Source organism: Onychomys torridus, chromosome 5 (genome assembly GCF_903995425.1).
Source record: "Onychomys torridus chromosome 5, mOncTor1.1, whole genome shotgun sequence".
In the NCBI taxonomy this organism is placed as follows: domain Eukaryota; kingdom Metazoa; phylum Chordata; class Mammalia; order Rodentia; family Cricetidae; genus Onychomys; species Onychomys torridus.
The window spans coordinates 91045268-91064159 of record NC_050447.1 but is presented as its reverse complement, the minus strand read 5'-3'; the positions used below and the strand labels follow the sequence as shown (position 1 = coordinate 91064159).

At 42.2% G+C, this 18892-nt stretch overlaps 1 protein-coding gene across 1 annotated transcript; it reads left to right on the top strand.

The window, feature by feature from the left end:
• Positions 1 to 280: 280 nt before the first annotated feature.
• Positions 281 to 18362, top strand: Tsnax (translin associated factor X). The gene is made up of 6 exons (XM_036189122.1): positions 281 to 566; positions 839 to 943; positions 5468 to 5582; positions 9234 to 9364; positions 12954 to 13081; positions 16664 to 18362. Exons 1-6 carry the CDS (start codon positions 551 to 553, stop codon positions 17039 to 17041), a joined length of 873 nt encoding a protein of 290 aa, XP_036045015.1. The 5' UTR covers positions 281 to 550; the 3' UTR covers positions 17042 to 18362.
• The last annotated feature ends 530 nt before the right edge of the window (positions 18363 to 18892 follow it).

Below are 18892 nucleotides of genomic sequence, written 5' to 3'. Positions count from 1 at the left end.
GAAGCCAGCGCCCGCGTGGATGCCGGAGGCTACTCCAGAGGCCTGAGGCGAGGACCACCTTAGCCTCCTCTTGAGCCCCGAGGCTCGCCTGATTGCCGAGCTGCAGCCTCGGCCCGCGCCCAGCCTACACAGCGCAGGTGGGCACTCAACGGTTCGCGGTCACGGCCTGCACACGGGAACTATGCGCCGCTGACGGTCCACGTGTCTAGGGAGAGAGAGAAGCCGGGACACAGACCGGAAGTATGTGCGGCCGAGGGAGCGCGCGGGTACTGGGGCCGGAAATGCACACGCCGCGGCTCTGGAGGCACGGGCCGGAAGTGTGCGTGGCGGAGGGAGCTCCGCATCTAAGGCAGCTCGGTGGCCGAGGCTGCGGGAAGGCTCCGCTTCCGGCGGCAGCGGCGGCGTCGGGGGCCCTACGGCGACGAGAGCCCTCTGCGCTGTTAACCCGCGGGCTCTTCTAGCGTTCCTCGGAGTCGCACGCGGCCTGTTCGTTCGCTGAGCTGGCCCGGAGGCTGCGGTCCCTGCGTGTGCGAGCGAAGGCCCCGCGGTCATGAGCGGCAAAGAAGGTGCGTGGAGGGGAGGGGCTGGGCTTTGTGCGCCGCCCCGGCTCCGCTGTCACCGCGCCGCAGGCCTGCCCCGGTGTTCCCCTGCCGACCCACCTCGGGGGAGCCTCGAAGCCGCGCTTTTATCCGACCCCCGGGCAGGTGCACGTCCCGGGCGTGTTTAGGGACTCCGATGTGGCTGGGGAGGCGGCCCGGGAGGAAGGGGGTCACTTGGGCTGTGCAAACGCGACGATGGAAGGGCGCTCCGGCTCATCATCTTTTCTTTTCTACATAAGGACCAGGAGGGTTCAGGAAGAGGAAGCATGACAACTTCCCACATAACCAGAGGAGAGAAGGGAAGGATGTCAGTTCGTCTTCTCCGGTGATGTTGGCCTTCAAATGTAAGTTTCCATAAGGAGAATTAGAGCTGTAACGATCGTGTGGCCGTAATGTGCACTCAACAATTTAGGACATTCAGTCTATCCAAGGCTACATCGTGAGACCTTGTCTCAAAGGGGGAAGTGCTACCTCGAATTTTTTGACTGTGTGCCAGTCCAGTTAACTGACCTAACACACACTATAAATACATATGCTAGTAAATGGTACGTGAGAAGATGGTATCTCACACAGAATAGTTGTTAAGAATGTGGCATATTTCTCGGGTTGGGTGTTTAGCTCAGTGGTAGAGCGCTTGCAGCTCAAGGCCCTGGGTTCAGGCCTCAGCTCCGGGTGGGGGAGGGGAGTGTGGCATATTTCTATATAAAGTAACATTTAATGTGAAACTGTTTACCCGTTTACTAAAGTTAATATCTTCTTAGAATATAATAGTCAAGGACTTTGGGATACAGATGTGTTTGCCACATTGCATTTGTTAAAAGCAAGGCAAATTAAAAACTGCTTCACATTGAGGAGCAAGGAAATTGGTTGTACCTTGTAAAGAGAAGGGTCTCAACTAATTTGTGGACAATTTAAAAAGCACACAGTACTTACAGTAATCTTCCCGAGTGTAGGAAACCAGGTATAATTGAGAAGAGGACGTATTGATATTACTGAGTACTGAATAAAAACAAGCTTCGTGTTTCCAGCATATTTGCTATTTGCTGTTTTCCTGTTTCTTCTCTTACGGGCTCATAGTTCTCTGGTTGTGGATTTGCTTCTGACAGTGCTTTTATTACCATTCCAATGGATCATGTTCTCTTCAAGACCCAGCTCAAGTGGTTCCTGGGTGATGAGCACTACATCCACTCAGTTTCTATTCATCCACTCATGAGATGGTTCCCCCTACCCTAAACTATATGTATTTATTATTATATCATTATTATATTTTACTTAATTACTTGTTATTTATACTTGTGTCTCTGTGAGGCTAGGAACAATGTTTCATCTAACTTTGCATTTATAATATCAGGCTGACAGCATTTATATTAGACAAAATCCAGACATCATCATCATCATTATTGTTATTGAGATAGGGTCTAGTTAGCCTAGACTGGTTTCTTGAGGATGACCTTGAACTCCTGACCCCCCCCAACCCCCATCTCATGAGTGTTGGGGATTGTGAAGGCCTATGCCACCATGCCCCTCCCCCCCCCTTTTTGAGATAGGGTTTAGCTTTGCTCCTTTCCTGGAACTCACCCTGTAGCCCAGGGTGGCCTCAAACTCACAGAGATCCGTCTGCCTCTGCTTCCCAAGTGCTGGGATTAAAGGTGTGCACCACCACCGCCCAACTGGGAATTGTTTTTATGCAGTGCTGAGCATTGAACCCAGAGCTAGCTGGGCATGAGCCTACCAACTGAATTATATCCCAGGCCTGTAGTGCTGCTGTTAATATTAGGACACTAAGCACTGGTAGTGTTATTTTGGAGATAATAGTAAGGTGGTTTGTTGTATTCATTAGTACACTAGCGTCACTTTAAAATAGCTTACAGATTTTTCTAAAAGCCTCCAGGGATTTTGATTTCTGTGTTTTTGTGCACTGTTGCATAGAGGGTAGCGCTCTGTTTCTTTGTTTTGAGAATTAGTGTCGTGACTGCTGTTTTGTTTGTTGGGTCTTCCGTGGAGGCAGATGACTATAGCATTGGCTACATCCACACTGTGGCATGTGTTCTTTGTAGTTAGAGTTTTCCTGCCTGGCCCAGTCAGGACAAATCTCTCTTACCTGCCAGTCCCACAGTCGCTCAGACCCAACCAAGAAAGCACACAGAGACTTAATTGTTTAGAAACTGTATGGCCGTGGCAGGCTGCTTGTTATCTACTTCTTCTATCTTAAATTAACCCATTTCTGTTAGTCTATACTTTGCCACATGGCTTGTGGCTTACCAGTGTCTTTACATGTTGCTTTTCATGGCGGCAGCTGGCGGTGTCTCTCCCCAGCCTTCTACTTCCCAGAATTCTCTTCTCTCTTGTCCCGCCTATACTTCCTGCCTGGCCACTGGCCAATCAGAACTTTATTTACACAGAGCGATATCCACAGCACTTCCCCTTTTCTTTTTTTTTTTTTTAAGGAAGGTTTTAACTTTTACATAGTAAAATTACATATAACAAAAAAATTATCAAGCAAGAATTACAGGTACAATATTAAAGAAGATATCCTATCTATCTTATATTTGTGAGTTTAAAGTTTTATATATATCTAACTTATCTTTTATCATAACTGAGGAAAATATAACTATCTAGTCTTCAGCCACATCAAAGACCTTAGAAGGATATAATATTACCTGAGAACCGGGAGAAGGATGCAAGCAACTTTCGGGAGTCTTGTAGGGTAGACAGAGACAGCTGGCAGCCTGGACAGTCACCTAATGTTCCTTTGTAAAGTTGGGGCATTTGTCTTCAGCCCACAGGGCTAGAATCTCTCGGTCACTTCTCTCAGTGTCCTGTAGAATGTCTGGCAGTTTCCTCTGTGAAGCAGGAACCTGAAAGACCATTTTGTCAAGCAAAGTATAGTGGTCACCTTTCTATGGGTCTTGCATGTCCAGTCGATCAAGCAGTCCAGGCAAGAACAGTTTCTTACCCAAATGGCTATTTTTGCCAAGGTGAAGATAAACTCCATATGAAGTGTCTTTAATGCCCATCCTCCTCTCTGAAGTAAATCAGTGCTGCCAGGAGCAGACATGTCTCACTGTCCAGAAAGTCTAAATTTTAAAAGTATTTTAAATGCCATATTCTGTAGGTCTTTGAAGTATTTGAAGATTACCTATCTATCTGAAATATGTCTATATATACCTAGAAGACTTAACTAACATGGCTACGAGTATGATTATCATAGATGACTAATTATTAATCTATTTTTAATTATCCATTACAATTTAAAATGAGCTATATAAACATAATACATTAAACATGAGTAGAAATATATACACAATATAACAAAATTAACTTTAAGTTTGTATCAATAGACTAAAATCTATACCAATGTAAAACATTTTAAACAAGTTGTTGTTCTTTAGAAGTAAGTTCCTTAATCTACCCTTTCATCCTATTATATCTATATTATATCCTCTCTTTTTCTTTAGAAAGAGATTGCATTTATAATCAACCCGATTTAAGTAAAAATATTGGGTTTTTTTTTTGTCCCACACCAGAGGGCTCTTCTGATTTGGGATACAAAAATCTCTTAACCTTTTCTTTTAGCAATATGTCTGGGTTTAGAGAAGGAGTGAGCCAATTCCATCTCCAAAGCCAGCTGGGAATTTGGGCGTAGTTTCTCTTACTACTTCCTGCTGGAGGGGGGCGCTGTATCTTATGGGAACACAAAGAAAATTTTAGGATTATGGAGTAGTCCGTGAGGGTGAACCTCTGAGCCAGTTGCCTTGAAACCATTCTGGATGTTGGATCATCTGGGCCATGGTGTCATCGGAGACCTTTCAAGTGGTCTTGGCTGATCAAACCTGATGTATCTTAATCTGGAACAAATCCACAGCCTCTGGCTTTCTGTGGAAACAAAAGCAGAGACTCTTTTCCAAAGCAACATACCCTTATATCCAAATTTTGAAGTCAAGGTACTTTTAAAATTTACATATTTGTTTAACTCAACAGTTTTTACGATCAAATCTTTTTCTGTAGTTAAAAATCCCAAAGACAAGACAAACCAGATTCTCTGTGTAATATCCATCTTTGTAAGACTAAAACGCCGCTGTGGCTGCTGGCTCCACCCACCTCAGCTTCCCAACATGGTGGTGGTACAGTTTACCGCCAGCTCTGGGTCTAGAAGCAGTTCTATCAAAGCAGTACATAGCCCAGAAACTTTTTTTTTTAACTAGCAAAGGCTAAATCCACCATGCAGCAGAGTAAAGTACTGCTTGTAGACTCCTCATTCCCACCATACTGCAGGTCAGACGCACACGCCAGGAACCCGCCATAGTAGCTCAAACCGGCAGGCTGCCGCTATCTTGAGAGAAACAATTAGGAAGCTGTTTTTAGCTCTGTTTTAGAATCTTTTTTCTTAGGTTTTAGGTGGAAACTCTTGCAAACACGTTGGGCGCCATTTGTAGTTAGAGTTTTCCTGCCTGGCCCAGTCAGGACAAATCTCTCTTACCTGCCAGTCCCACAGTCGCTCAGACCCAACCAAGAAAGCACACAGAGACTTACATTGTTTAGAAACTGTATGGCCGTGGCAGGCTGCTTGTTATCTACTTCTTCTATCTTAAATTAACCCATTTCTGTTAGTCTATACTTTGCCACATGGCTTGTGGCTTACCAGTGTCTTTACATGTTGCTTTTCATGGCGGCAGCTGGCGGTGTCTCTCCCCAGCCTTCTACTTCCCAGAATTCTCTTCTCTCTTGTCCCGCCTATACTTCCTGCCTGGCCACTGGCCAATCAGAACTTTATTTACACAGAGCGATATCCACAGCAGTTCTTCCTGTCTTTTGACTAGCATTGGATAAAGAATATGCATGCTTATGGTTATTATAATGTGTTCTAGCATTTCAACAGGAGTTGGACGCGAGGCATGACAAATATGAGAGACTTGTGAAACTAAGTCGGGATATAACTGTTGAAAGTAAGAGGACAATCTTTCTTCTCCATAGGATTACAAGGTGGGTAAACATCTTTGAAATTTGTTATTTAAAATTTAAATTTGTTTTCTGATGCATTGTATTTATATATTTTATATCTCAACAGGTAATGAATGTTAGAATATATTTTGGGTTTTAAATAGTATCAGATAATATAAGCATCTACGTTTTAAATATTTGGGGCTGGAGCTATATCTCAGTGGTTAAGAGTTCTGACTGCTCAGTTCTCAGCACTTACACAGTGGCTCACAGCCATTTGCAGCTCTAGTTCTAGGGCATCTGATGCCCTTTTCTAGTCTCCATGGTCACTGGGCACACAGATGGTGCACAGACATACGTGCTGGCAAAACACCCATAAACATAAAATACTTTAAAAAATATTTTAGTTTTGCTTTTTTTGAGTTTGTGTCTGTCTGTGGGTGTTTTCACAAGGATGTTAGATCCCTGGAGTTGGGAGCCGCTGCACTGGGTGCTGGGAAGTGTGCTCTGGTCCTCCATAAAAGTAGTTAACTGCTGAGCCATCTTGCCAAGATCAAAAGCAACATTTTAAAAATAGGAGAGAAAATCCTTTCTTTTAGCCTACCTAAGGATTTCATACTCTGTATGGATTTACATATATTCATATATATTATGTGTATAAGGATAATCTGAAGAAAATACATTAAAATTTGTATAATCTTTTGGAGCTTATTACATTAAAGTCTTAGTTGATGTAAAATTTAGTATTAGATGTGAAAGTAGGGTTAATTTCTCATTCTGTTTTCAGCTCACTGTAGTCTGTCTCGTTCTTGTACTTTCCTATTGTAGAATCCAGTGCGTCTGCTTTTGTATTTTACAGCATGCAGTACTGTTGGCTGCTTAGTTCTTTGACAGCTTCTCTTTGAGCCCTGTGGCATTGTTTGCTCTGTGTCTTCTTTCTCCAGGCTGACTCTCTTGTTTTTCTAGGGAGGTTCTCTGGTGTCTGGGCTGGAAGGTGACACTGGCCTGCGCAGAGCAGGCAATGGGTTAGATCGATCTTCAGATTCAGGAATGTCTTAGAGCACAGCAGAGGCCTTTCATCTTCTCTTTCTCCTTTCCTTCCTTTGTTTCTCCATCCCATGTGGGGCAGAAGTGTCTTGTCTGCTTTAGCTTGTGTGTCCAGCTCCAGCTCCCCAGGATGAATTCTGGGTGCCTCTGCAGGGGTAGATATATTTGTTTAGGGAAGAAGTCATTCTTTTTTTTTTTCCTTTTTTTTTTACTATTTAAAATATTTTGAAACGTTCTATTCCACTAATTTTAAATTTGTTTGATTTTTGGTGGCATGGGGATTGAGCCCAGGACCTTGTACATACTAGGCAGGTACTCCACTGCTGCTGTCCTAACTTAACTCCCATTGCATTTCTGGCTGTTGGTTCCATTGATGCTTGTTTGTTTGTTTGTTTGGAGACAGGATCTTACGATCTTTCATCCACCTCCTAAGTGCTGTGATTAGAGATATATTATCACCACACCTAGCTTAAAAAACAAAAACAAAAACAAAACTATATCTACTTTTAAATTGGATTTTTTATTTTTATTGCATTTTAAAAATTCTGGAAATTTATGTCAATTAGTGGAGGTGCTTATTAGGGAGATCATTTGTATTTAATGGTATGGATAGGTATTGGTTTTCTTTTTCTTTCTTTCTTTTGTTTTTGGTTTTGATTTTGGTTTTGGTCTTTTTTCCTTTTGGTTGTGAAGCTGGCCTTTAACATCTGAGCCTTCCAGCCTTTCCAGCCCTTTTGTTGTATCATGAGTCAGAGTCTCTGTAGTCCAAGCTGAACTCAGGATTCCTTTGTCTTTGCCCACCCCCCCCCCCCAATAGAACTGTGAGCCACCATACTGGCTCTGCCTTATTTTGGATTGAGTGTATGTGTGTTTGTATGTATCTGTGTTTGTGAGTGCATGTGGAGGGTGAATGTTGACTTCTGATATCTTATGTTCTCTTTTTTTCTTTTGAGGTAGGGCCTTTCAATGAACCTAGAGCTTGCTACTTTGCCCAAACTGGCCAGTGAGCTCCAGCCATCTGTGTGTCTGTCTCCTCTGTCCATAGCACTGGGATTATAGATGTGCAACATCATGGTTGGGCTATATTGGGGTGCAAAGTTTCTGAACTCAGGTCCTCATGCTTCCATAGCAAGTGCTTTAACTTCTGAATCATCTCTCCAACTCTGGAGCTTCTCTCTCTGTCTCTGTCTCTGTGTGTGTGTGTGTGTGTGTGTGTGTGTGTGTGTGTGTGTGTGTGTGTGCATGTGTATGTGTATGTGTGGGCATGGCTGCTTAATGGTGTACAGTGTGTCTCAACAGTCTGGATCATCTTTCTCAGATAGTGCTGGGCTAATTGAAATTTGTGGGTTCCAGACTCACAGCTGCTTTGCATGGTTTGTATGACAGCTATGAATGAGTTGGTGAATTCAGGCCTGGTGTTGAGGTGCCTTGTCAGTTATTGCAATGCATTGTAAAGTAAGGGCTGCTCACATGTCATTTTACATCGGGGTGAGCAGCATATATATAGGAAAGTGTTGGAGCCCACTAGGTTTCCTAGTGGCTGGGTACCAGGTGTTTATAAGGGTCTAACTAGCAAGGGAGAGGTCTTTTGTTCCACCCCTTGGCATTGTTATAAATAGACCTTTGGAATAAAGTTCTGGGCTGGTGGATAAGGATCCAGGCCCACCTGAGTCTATCCTGTGTTTTCTCTCTGTTTCTCAACCCCCTACTTCTAACTAAGCCGTTTATCCCTCATTCCTTAAGAGTTCCTGGGGTAAATAAGTGTAGTGGCTGTCCACCTCAGTAGAGTGGTCTTCCTTTCTCCATTAGCCTAGCTTTCTGTGCACTGTGGTAGTTCCTGTTACCTTTGTATTCTATCCCCAGGACATACTGCTTTTACTTTAAACTGCGTGATTTAGGAAACAAGGAACAGATTGTATATTTATCCCTGCAGTTACCATTTCTAATGACATTTATTCCTTGGCACATGGATTTAGATTTCCATCTGGAATAATTTTCCTTTTGCCTGAAGAACTTCTTTAATATGTCTGTAGTGGTGTGCTGCTGATGTCAGCTTTTTTTTGGCTGCATGTAGCCTATGGGAATTGTTCTGCCTGCTTACTTTGGGTGGTTTCTTTTGTGGCCTTGGGTACCAGGCCACAGTTTTAGTACTTGCCTGCAGTGACCTGAACTCAGGCAGAGACGTGAGGAAGTGCCTTGTGTAGTGTAGAGCTCTAAAGTACTGGTCAGTTTTGCAGCTTTCCCCTTGCTCTCTGCCCTGAGCATTTAGCTCTCTTGACCTCCTTAAACTTTCAACTTTTCAACTCAGGCTGACTTTAGCTCTCCCTAGGTTTTCCTTCCTACATTGTCACTTGGAAACTCTTCCAAGCCTTGAGATGGACATTGGGTGTGTCTTCACTTCCCTGATTGTTGTCCTGTTCAATGTTCATGTTGCCTGAGTACAGTGTCGGAAACCATTGTTTTGCATGATCTATTGTTTCAGGGGTTTTTTTGGTGTGACTTTTTTTTTTTTGGGAGAGTTGTTTTAGGTGAAAGCAGCCAGCTACAGAGGTTGATTTATTTTATTATTTTTTTTTTATGAATAAGGTTTTTCTTATAGTTTTGATCACGAGGCTGATGTTTTCAAGGTTTCTAATGTCTTTATAGTACTCCTGATATGGAGGAGATACTGACTGAATCAGAACTGAAACTGGATGGTGTCAGACAGAAAATCTTACAGGTAGCCCAAGAACTCTCAGGAGAAGATATGCACCAATTCCATCGAGCTGTCACCACAGGTTAGTCTAAAAGTTAAGACCGAGTGCTGTGTGGATTATGTGCATTTTCATTGACACTTCATGAAGGGGTACTACTAACTTAAAGAAACACCTGTGTGTGTGCACACACATATGCCATGGCCCATATGAGGAGGTAAGAGAACAACTTGTGGGAATTGGTTCTCTCCTTCCACCATGTTTGTCTCAGTGATTGAACTCAGGTCATCAGGCTTGGTGGCATGTGCTCTTAGCCATCTCACTGGTTCCATACGAAGTCTTTAAAATGACTCTTCGACAGTCTTATAGATCAGTCTGGCTTTAAAGTCTCTAGATAACTAAGGTTGACTTTGAATTCTTATCCTTCTGCCTCTACCTCCCAAGTGTTGGCATAATTAGCATGTAACTTCCTAGCTTTAAAATGCTTTTCCAGTTTTTGAACTGAAGAAGCAGTGATATTTGTTCTTAAGTTCAGGATGAAGCAGTCATAGAAACTCTTATCTGTGACTTAAAAAGTTGCTTAGATTATATTTAAGAAAATAAATGTATTTATAGTGTTGTCAATGTGATGCTTATGAATAGCCTGCTGCTCTAATTGGTGAGTACTTGTTTTGGTGTTACTCCAAAAGTCCATTCTTTTGACTTGAAGATAAAATAGCTCTGGCATTGAACTAAAGGAATTCTGTGCTTATTAAGCGCAGTGCTGAAGGCAGACAAAATGTTTCCCCAAGAGGGCTATGTGAGCACAGATAGTAGCCTCATGGTTCAGCAGTACACCTTGGGTACAGGTAGACTGAACTGTCCAAAGAAATGGTTGAACAAGTAAATGTGCAATTAGTTGCTTGAAATAAGCAACTTAAAATTTTTTTATGACTTCTTTTTTGTTGTTGTTGAGAAATTAACAGGTCAGGGATGTCCTGCATATCTCTCTCTCTCTCTCTCTCTCTCTCTCTCTCTCTCTCTTTCTTTTAGGTTGCCTGTCCTGGATCTCGCTCTGTAGACCAGGCTGGCTTCGAACTCACAGAGATCCGCCTGGCTCTGCCTCTCGTGTGCTGGGATTAAAGGTGTGCGCCATGACTGCCCGGCTACCCTGCATCTTAAAGAACACTTTTTTGTTTTGTTTTGTTTTGGTTTTTTTTCGAGACAGGGTTTCCCTGTGTAGCTTTGTGCCTTTCCTGGAACTCACTCTGTAGTCCACAGGCTGGCCTTGAACACACAGATCCACCTGCCTCTGCCTCCCAAGTGCTGGGATTAAAGACGTGTGCCACCAATACCTGGCAGAACACTTTTTTTATATTGTTTTAGTTTAGTTTCTATCACTAATAATTATTATGGTTTGAGGTGTTTACATGTGTAAAACAAAATGTTTAGCTCTCTAAATAATGTTTTAATTATTTTATTCAAGAATGTGAATGATGGATTAGAATAGTGTTTGTGGTCAGTTAGAGATTTTTGGTTTTTAAAACAGATAATGTCTACACTGCCTGGGGCTCAAGGTGTCCATCCTTCTGCTTGAATCTTACTGCTGGGCATGCTAGAGATATATAAAGTCATTCTTCACTGTAGTTTTAGCTTTTGCTTTTGTGGTCTCCTAAATTATTTTTACCACTTATGAGTAAGGAAACTGAGGCTTCACAGGAGTTTTGATGAAGGTCATCATTGGTCTTTTTCCTTCCAGACCCAGTTTAACCTACTGACTTTAGCATCAGGTAAGACCCAGTACAGGGCTAACAGTCCCTGAAGTCAGCCTCAGCCTGGGAGTGAAATAGCTACAATTTAAAATCATGCTTAAATAGGAGATGAGTCAGTAAATACTCTGGGGAGCATTTAATCACAATTCAGTGAGTCTGTATTCCATACTACAAACTTTGGTAGTAATTACTATTGTAGGCGGAGTTTTTCATCAGGATCACTTATTATTAATTATAAATGCTTGTCTGATAGCTTAGACTAGTCTCAGCCAGATCTTACAACCTAAATTAACCCATTTCTATTCATCTATGTGCTGCCCTGAAGCTTATTTACCTCATCTATGGACTTGCTGTTGTTGCTTCCTCCTGGCTCGAAACATGCCTCCCTGACTCCGCCTCCTCTTCTTCCCAGCATTCTCTGTCCCAAGAATCCTGCCTTTCTATTGGCCAATCAACTTTTTATAAACAATGAGAGCAACACATCTTCACAGTGTACAGAAGAATTATTCCACAGCACACTACAAACCATAGAAGAATCTCTTTAAGCATTTTGTGAGCTACAAAAACACAAGTAGACTTGTTTTCTAGATGAAAGTGTGGTGTGCACTTGTGTGATATCCACCTGTGTGAGAATATTTTAGTTCAGTTTCTCTTTCACTTCTAAACACTCCTTTGCTTTTCTGAAATCCTGTTTCAGAAAGTTGACAATTTAGTCTGGACTCTAGCATTGTGTTGATAAGGATGATACTTGTTACTCAGTTTTGAACATGCTGTACCAACTCAATCTCTGCCTTATGGAACAAACAGCAGCTACTAGCAATATAGCTTGCTTTGACCCAATCACTCAAGCAAATACTAATTCACTTGTCTCTTTGGAGTTTTTGCTTCTGCACATCTCACACGAATAGGATTGTATAATTGACATGTAGCTTAATGTCTTCAGGGTTCATCTGTGGGTAGCACAGACTAGTACTTTCTTGTTATGGAATAATCATAAATGGATAGACCACATCTTGCCTATCAGTTGATGCACATTTGAGTTTTTCTACTTTTGGCTCTTGTGAGGGTTGCTGCTATTCACATCTGCCTGCAAATCTTTGTATGAGCCTAACCCCCATTCCTCTGGGGCTTATACCTCTGATAAACAATTTTCTAAGAAAAGCATTAAAATCCTGCAAAGCGGGTTGAACTCTCTCATGTGTTCACCCTCAGGCTAGGTTTGATGTTGAATAAGATTGAGTATGTGTAGCTTAAGTACAATGAGAATAAATAAAAGTAATCGGAAGCCTTTAACTGGGTTTCCCTGTGTATGTTCTAATAGGGGAATGAAGTAAAAAAGAACAAATTACATAAAAGTAACCTCCAAAGTTCTCTCTTACTGGAAGCAGATTCTGTAAATAATTCCTTTTGGATTTCCTCCAAGGTAGAAGCACAGGGGAAGGCATTGTTTGGAGCATGGCAGTGGCTGAAAATTTTCACCTTGGGGATTATACACTGAAAATAACGGATGTCCTTTTCATCAAGTTGAAACATAACTTGTTTAAACATCCTTTTACTTACATATGACCCAGAGTGCTGCTCAGTGTCTGGGGCCAGGTGTCCTTGAACTCTCTTTGTGAGATAGCACAAATCTTAAATTCCACATTTAGTTATTTTATGCTTGTTATGTGCAAGGCACAAATTAGTGATCAGGACGTGTGCCCCAAATCACCATCCCAGCTGCTATTGACAGGGTTTGGTGACACCCTTGAGCCTTGGTACTGAGGCCCAGGAGTGGTTGTATGCCTTGCCTCAGCTGATGCAGTCTGCATGGGCATCCACCACACTTTATCATGCTAGGTGATGAGCAGCTTCTAGTTTTTATGGTGACACACTTGTAATTTAGTGCTTGTTCCTAGTAACTTTCTTTGTTGGTTTTTCAGGACTGCAGGAATATGTGGAGGCTGTCTCTTTTCAACACTTCATCAAAACTCGTTCATTAATCAGCGTGGAAGAGATTAACAAGCAGTTGACATTTACAACAGAAGACAGTGGGAAAGAAAGCAAGACTGTGAGAATTTAAAATGTTTCACTTTTATTATATTATTCCCTAATTTATACAACAGCATAGTGATTGGCTTCCTGAAGCCTGGCTTGCTAGGTCTCACCAGGGAAGCGCTATCTGAAGTGTCCCCACTGGTGACAGAACAAGAGAGACATGGCTTCAGGGGGTCAGAAACTCAGCACATGCAGCAGGGTGTTTAGAATCCAGGCTGTGCTCTCCAAGTCCTTTGTGAGCGGTATGTGCAGGGACCCCTGGTGTGTGCACCTACCTCAAAGGGCTTTTTGAAAGAGTCTGACTTACAAAGGTTTTTAACTAAGCAGTGTTTATACTTAGCAGTAGTTCATTGTTATAAAGTGGTTGTCACGTGGTGAGAGCTGCTTACTCAAACTGTCGCGTGACTACAGACATTGCTTAGCAATTCTGAATTCAGGAAAGAAAAACTTCATTTTGACCTTCAAAAGTACTTCTTTCAGGGCAGGCGGTGGTGGCACACGCCTTTAATCCCAGCACTTGGGAGGCAGAGCCAGGCGGATCTCTGTGAGTTCAAGGCCAGCCTGGACTACCAAGTGAGTTCCAGGAAAAGGCTCAAAACTAAAAAGTACTTTCCCCTTTGGGATTTGAACATACAATATTCAGGCAACCAAATGGGCCTTCTGATCTCTCCTGTCAGATACATTAAGATAAACAGTATTTTTCCATTCCTTTTCCCCCCTTTAATTAATTTTTAAAAATACCACTCAGAATCAGTATAGGTAGAAAAGAAACTGTTAGAAGTCAAGACTTCTTGAATATGAAGTAAAATATTAGAATGCAAAATAAGCTTGCCTTGGCATGACAGAAAACACTTGCTCGAATGAATCCATGTGTTTTCTCAGCTTTTGAGTTTGTACTTGTCTTGGTAAGGAGGAGACTGGCTGAGAAGCAGGAGGCATTCATGGTTTGGTTCATTCACCTGTCAGGATGGAATGCAGTGAGAAGTGGGACCAACTGGTCTGCTTTAGAGAGCAGCCTCTTTCTACTTCTACTAGAGAGAGCGGGGGGGGGGGGGGGGGTACGGGACACACGACACAGGCTGAGCTGGGTGCTCTTTCAGGGCTTTGGAGATTATGACCCAGCCTGCCTTCACAAATAACCTTCCCTTTAGCACTAGTTTCTTGGTGCTGTACATTCTGAGAATTTTATAAAGAAATTTTCCTTTTAACTTGGCTTGTGAAGATATTGTCAAAATCATTTTTTTAAAAAATTACCATGACAGATTTCAGACATGCAGAAAAGTAGAGGGAACCATAATCATTTGTCAGCTCATGCAGCAGGACCTGAATAAATGACCAGAAGGTCATATTTTGCTGTATTTGTGTTGTCCAACTAGTTCTGGCTAAACTTTTTGAAAGTACATAGTGATGTCATAATCTCATTAAATACTCAAGTGTCCATCTTGAAAAATTTTACTTTAAGCAATTTTTTTCTTTACTAGTAGTTTTCAGGAAGCAGAATTTATTTTGACAAATTTTCTTTAAATTTGCTTATTTTTTAACATGCTTATTTCTCTAAAATCAACTTATAACTGTGACCCCTTCTGTGTAATAACAAAGGCCTTTTATTTTCTGAAATATATTCTTCTAAGTGGCGTATGAAATGCACTCCTCTTCCATCTACCACAACCTACTGTTTTCCTAAAACAAACAAACAAATAAATACCAGGCTCAGCTTGCAAAGTCCCCAGATACCGTCATGGTGCCCTTCAGAAGCATCAGAATGGCTCAGAAGCAGGCTTGGGTGCCTCCTCTTTCTGCCACTAACCAGCTCTTTGACCCCCCTGCTGTGCCGCCGTGCCGCCAGCCTTGTGTCTCATGTTCTGTCATGGACCATTGGGCCACAGGGCTCTCTGAAGACTCTGAGTGGGGTTAAGATGTGTGCACAGCAATCAAGGTAGTACAGTGAAAGTTCACTCTGCCACTTCCTTACTTAATTCTCAGAGACTTCACAACCTGGATAAAGTCCCAATTCCTAGTGCGGTGTCCTGTCCGTTTGTCTCTAGTCTCAATCTATACTACTCTTGAACTTCACTTAAAATGAGTACTTCCTTAGTTCCTCAGATACAGCACAGTTCTTTCCTGTATGCCTTTACAGACACTCTGCCCAGAATGCACTTACAGCTTCACCTAGCTGCATTCCATATTCATTGGTTACAATTTAGGTATCACTTCTAGAAAGAAACTCATGAAGAGAGATGCACATGATGGTGGTGGTGGTGATAGCAGCTAACATTTATGGAGTGTTTTCTTGGGTTGTGCATTATGCCAAGAATTTACTGAATATTGTCTTATTTAATCCATAAAAGACTTCTGAGGTAGATAACATAATCCTGTTTACAGAGAGGGAAGTTGAGGATTAGAGAGAAGAAAAAACTTGCCAAGAGGCTGTATCTTCTGAGCCCACCTGGAAGAGGTGGGAGGAGATGAGTCAAGGTCATTTGGAAGTTAAGTTCACATAGGAGGAGAGAGAACCTGTCATTTGAGACTGGAGGATAGAAGGTGAAAGTGGAAGTGGCTATATAGATAAGCATGTTTTGGTAGTAAGAAAGGTAATTGAGAGACAGTGAGGCGATTGGTGGATGACTGGGTCTGCCAAGTTAGGTCCATTGTTTACTGAACCTGATGAGTTTGGGGATTGAATAGGGCACAGAAGAGAGTACTTCTTTGAGTACAGAGGCTTGGAATAGTATATGAAGAGGCTGCACAGAAAAGGCATATAGGAAAGAACCATGCTATGTTTGAGGATGGGCCTGGAAAGATGGAGCAGGCTGGGTTTTCAAAGGACTTGGTTTAATTCCCAGCACCCACATGGAGGCTCACAACCATCTGTAACTCCAGTTCTAGGGGGATCTGATGCCTTCTTCTGGCCTCTGAAGGCTCCAGGCATGAACCTGGTACACAGACATGCATGAAGGCAAAACACCCATACACATAAACTAATAAAGAGAACTACTGAAGAATAACTAAAAGGATTGGTGAGTAACTTGCAGTAATTCAGACTCTACAGTTTGTAGATGTGATTACTGTTTCTAAACTCACTTGTACTTGGCTGCTTAGTGTAGGGCTGACATGGAGATCTCAGTACTGATTCAAGATTCTGATTTGCTGGACATGAGTAGTAGGAGATAGAGGCATTGGCAGGAACTGGGTACAGTTGCAGACTGATGGGCAGTGCAGAATGGGGAAGAAAAGCCAGCTGAAGATGAGGGAAGCAGGTCTGAAGGAGGGGATCGTAATTGCTGTTTGCTAGGAATTGTCACACAGTGACATCAAGTCGGCCTTGTTAGCATGTGTCCACTTTGCTTGTCAAGTGAAGTTGGACACAGTTGGTTTTACATTGGTGGTATTTGATTATTCTGATACGTCCAAGCCACCTGCTCAGCTCCTTACCCAGTCCATGGTTGGATTCCTTGTGCTCCTGCCATATAGTTAACACATAGAGAAGATCAGTGTGCTGACTTGCTATTGATTTCATACTTTGTGGTTGTGATGCCTGATGTATTCACTTTATCACAGTGTTTGTGTGTGGCTTTCTTTTTTTGTCTTTTACCAGCCCTCCTCTGATGGACAAGATAAGCAACTTGTTACCTGGAGACTGAAAATCACACCTGTTGATTACCTGCTGGGAGTTGCTGACTTAACTGGAGAATTGATGCGGATGTGTATTAACAGCGTGGGGAATGGGGACATTGACACCCCCTTTGAAGTGAGCCAGTTTTTACGCCAGGTTTACGATGGGTTTTCTTTCATTGGCAACACTGGGCCCTATGAGGTTTCTAAGAAGCTGTATACCTTGAAACAGAGTCTGGCCAAAGTGGAGAACGCTTGTTACGCCCTTAAAGTCCGGGGTTCAGAGATTCCCAAACACATGCTGGCAGATGTATTTTCAGTTAAAACAGAGATGATTGATCAGGAAGAGAGCATTTCTTAAGCAGCTGCACTCTGCTCTCTAAGGAGCTCCTGGGAGACCAATTGGTGAGACTGTTCTGAGCGTGCATTTGACTTTATTGTGGCTTTTGTAGATGGTTCTAGTTGTACTAGTTTGAAGTCGTGTACAGCTGTATATAAGTTTGTCCACAGGAACATTTCTTACATTCATGAGCATTTGCATACAGTGTTTGCGTATGTGCTCATTCCTGGGGTTTGCTTTATTGTTATGTGAACATGCTTCCAGTTGCACCTACTTTAATTCACTTTGAACTGGTTTGATAGATTTTCAGTGGACAGAAGCCTCCTAAGTGGGTGATTGTGCATATGGAGAAAAAAATGTAGTGGAACTTCTGAAGTGAGCTTCCTGTTTTCAGTTTCTTGGCAGTATCATGGCAAGCCTTTAAAATAGGCTAAATATGTGGAACAAGAATTTAACAATGTAAGCTGTCAGTATTTTTTAAGTACAAGTTTTAGTGGTATTATAATGAGAATTCATGCAAAATTTTGGCCAAGTTCAGGCCATTTTGAATTGGTACAAAATAGCTTCCCAGAAATGGATATCCACTTAGTTTTCCCCTTCATCACAGATGTGAGGAATGGGAGCTGACATTGTTGTTTTTCACTGGTGACGCTTAGTAACTATACGTTTGTCCCTGGTTGTGAGCAGGTAGGCTCGTTGTCATGGTGTTAGGTGTGGTGGGCTTCCCTCACCCAGCAGCAGCTCTTAGAAGTCACAGTAGAACAATGACAGTGGTTGGGATGCTGACAGCCCAAACTTTATATTGTCCCTTGGTGTTAGTCAATGATGTTGCCAAAGAAGATGAATTATGTATAATTCAGCAATAAGACAGTTGCCAACACAGAGGAGGGAGCGTTGGTTGTCACTAGCAGCCAGAGGTTTGGAGTTCGCCTACCCAGTCAGTCAGGGCTCGTCTGTGGTGTGAAACTGGCTTGAGCATGACCTGCCAGCGGATGTCACCACATGCTTTCAACTAGTTGGTGAGTTTTCAGAACTTAGATACTGGGTTTTATTTTTGGAAAGAGTATCTATTTGTAAGGGCTAGTTCTTTGAAAGTGTAATTTTTCCAAAAATGATTACCGAAAGGAAAATAAAATGTATACATGCCTGATAAGTTAGATTTGTTTGTCTTGGTGATGGTGGGGCTTTGTTTCCCTGCTCAGTTATAGTCAGTCTCATTACCTAGTTTTTTTGTTTGTTTTTTCAACTACTTCAAGTTGAATTTATAAGGTTAAAATAGTGGATTGAAGACTGTTTTACAGATATTTAAAACAAATTTTGAATAAAATACTAAAATACAGAAGCTCGTTGGTTTAACTTTTAAAAAAATATTACATTAGTTATTGTGCCATGGCATGTGTGTGAGGTCAGAGGACAGCTTGTGGAGGTTGGTTCTCTCCTTCCACCGTGTGTATGCTCAGGACCCACTCAGGTTGTCAGACTTGATGGTTAGAACCTTTTCTATTCCAGCTAACCCACATCTCTCTGGCTCAAGAGTCTGTTGTTTTCATAGCATTGAGAATTACTTAGTAAATCTAATCATGTAATTTCTGGATAAAATGGGAAACCTAGATAGACTAGGTTACTATGGAGGTTTGTTTTTTCTTAAAACAAATCCCAAGATAAGGAGGTTTCCAAGTGGTTTGCCTCAACCTGAAATATAGTCAGGGACTTCCCTTCTGCTGTCTGTGGTCTCCATTCTCCGCTCAGTTGACTCTCTTGCGGTTGGTGGCTAGGTTTTCAGACCTGGTGAGAATCCTTTAACAGCCTCAGACTTCCTGGTGATCTCTAAGGTTAAAGTAAGTTCCATATCCTCTCAAGAAGACATCCTTC

Excerpts from the sequence above, each read along its gene's own strand:
- Tsnax (XM_036189122.1), top strand. Across the intron at positions 944-5,467 it reads GGTGATGTTGGCCTTCAAAT|CATTTCAACAGGAGTTGGAC; the intron begins GTAAGTTTCCAT and ends AATGTGTTCTAG. Across the intron at positions 5,583-9,233 it reads CTTCTCCATAGGATTACAAG|TACTCCTGATATGGAGGAGA; the intron begins GTGGGTAAACAT and ends ATGTCTTTATAG.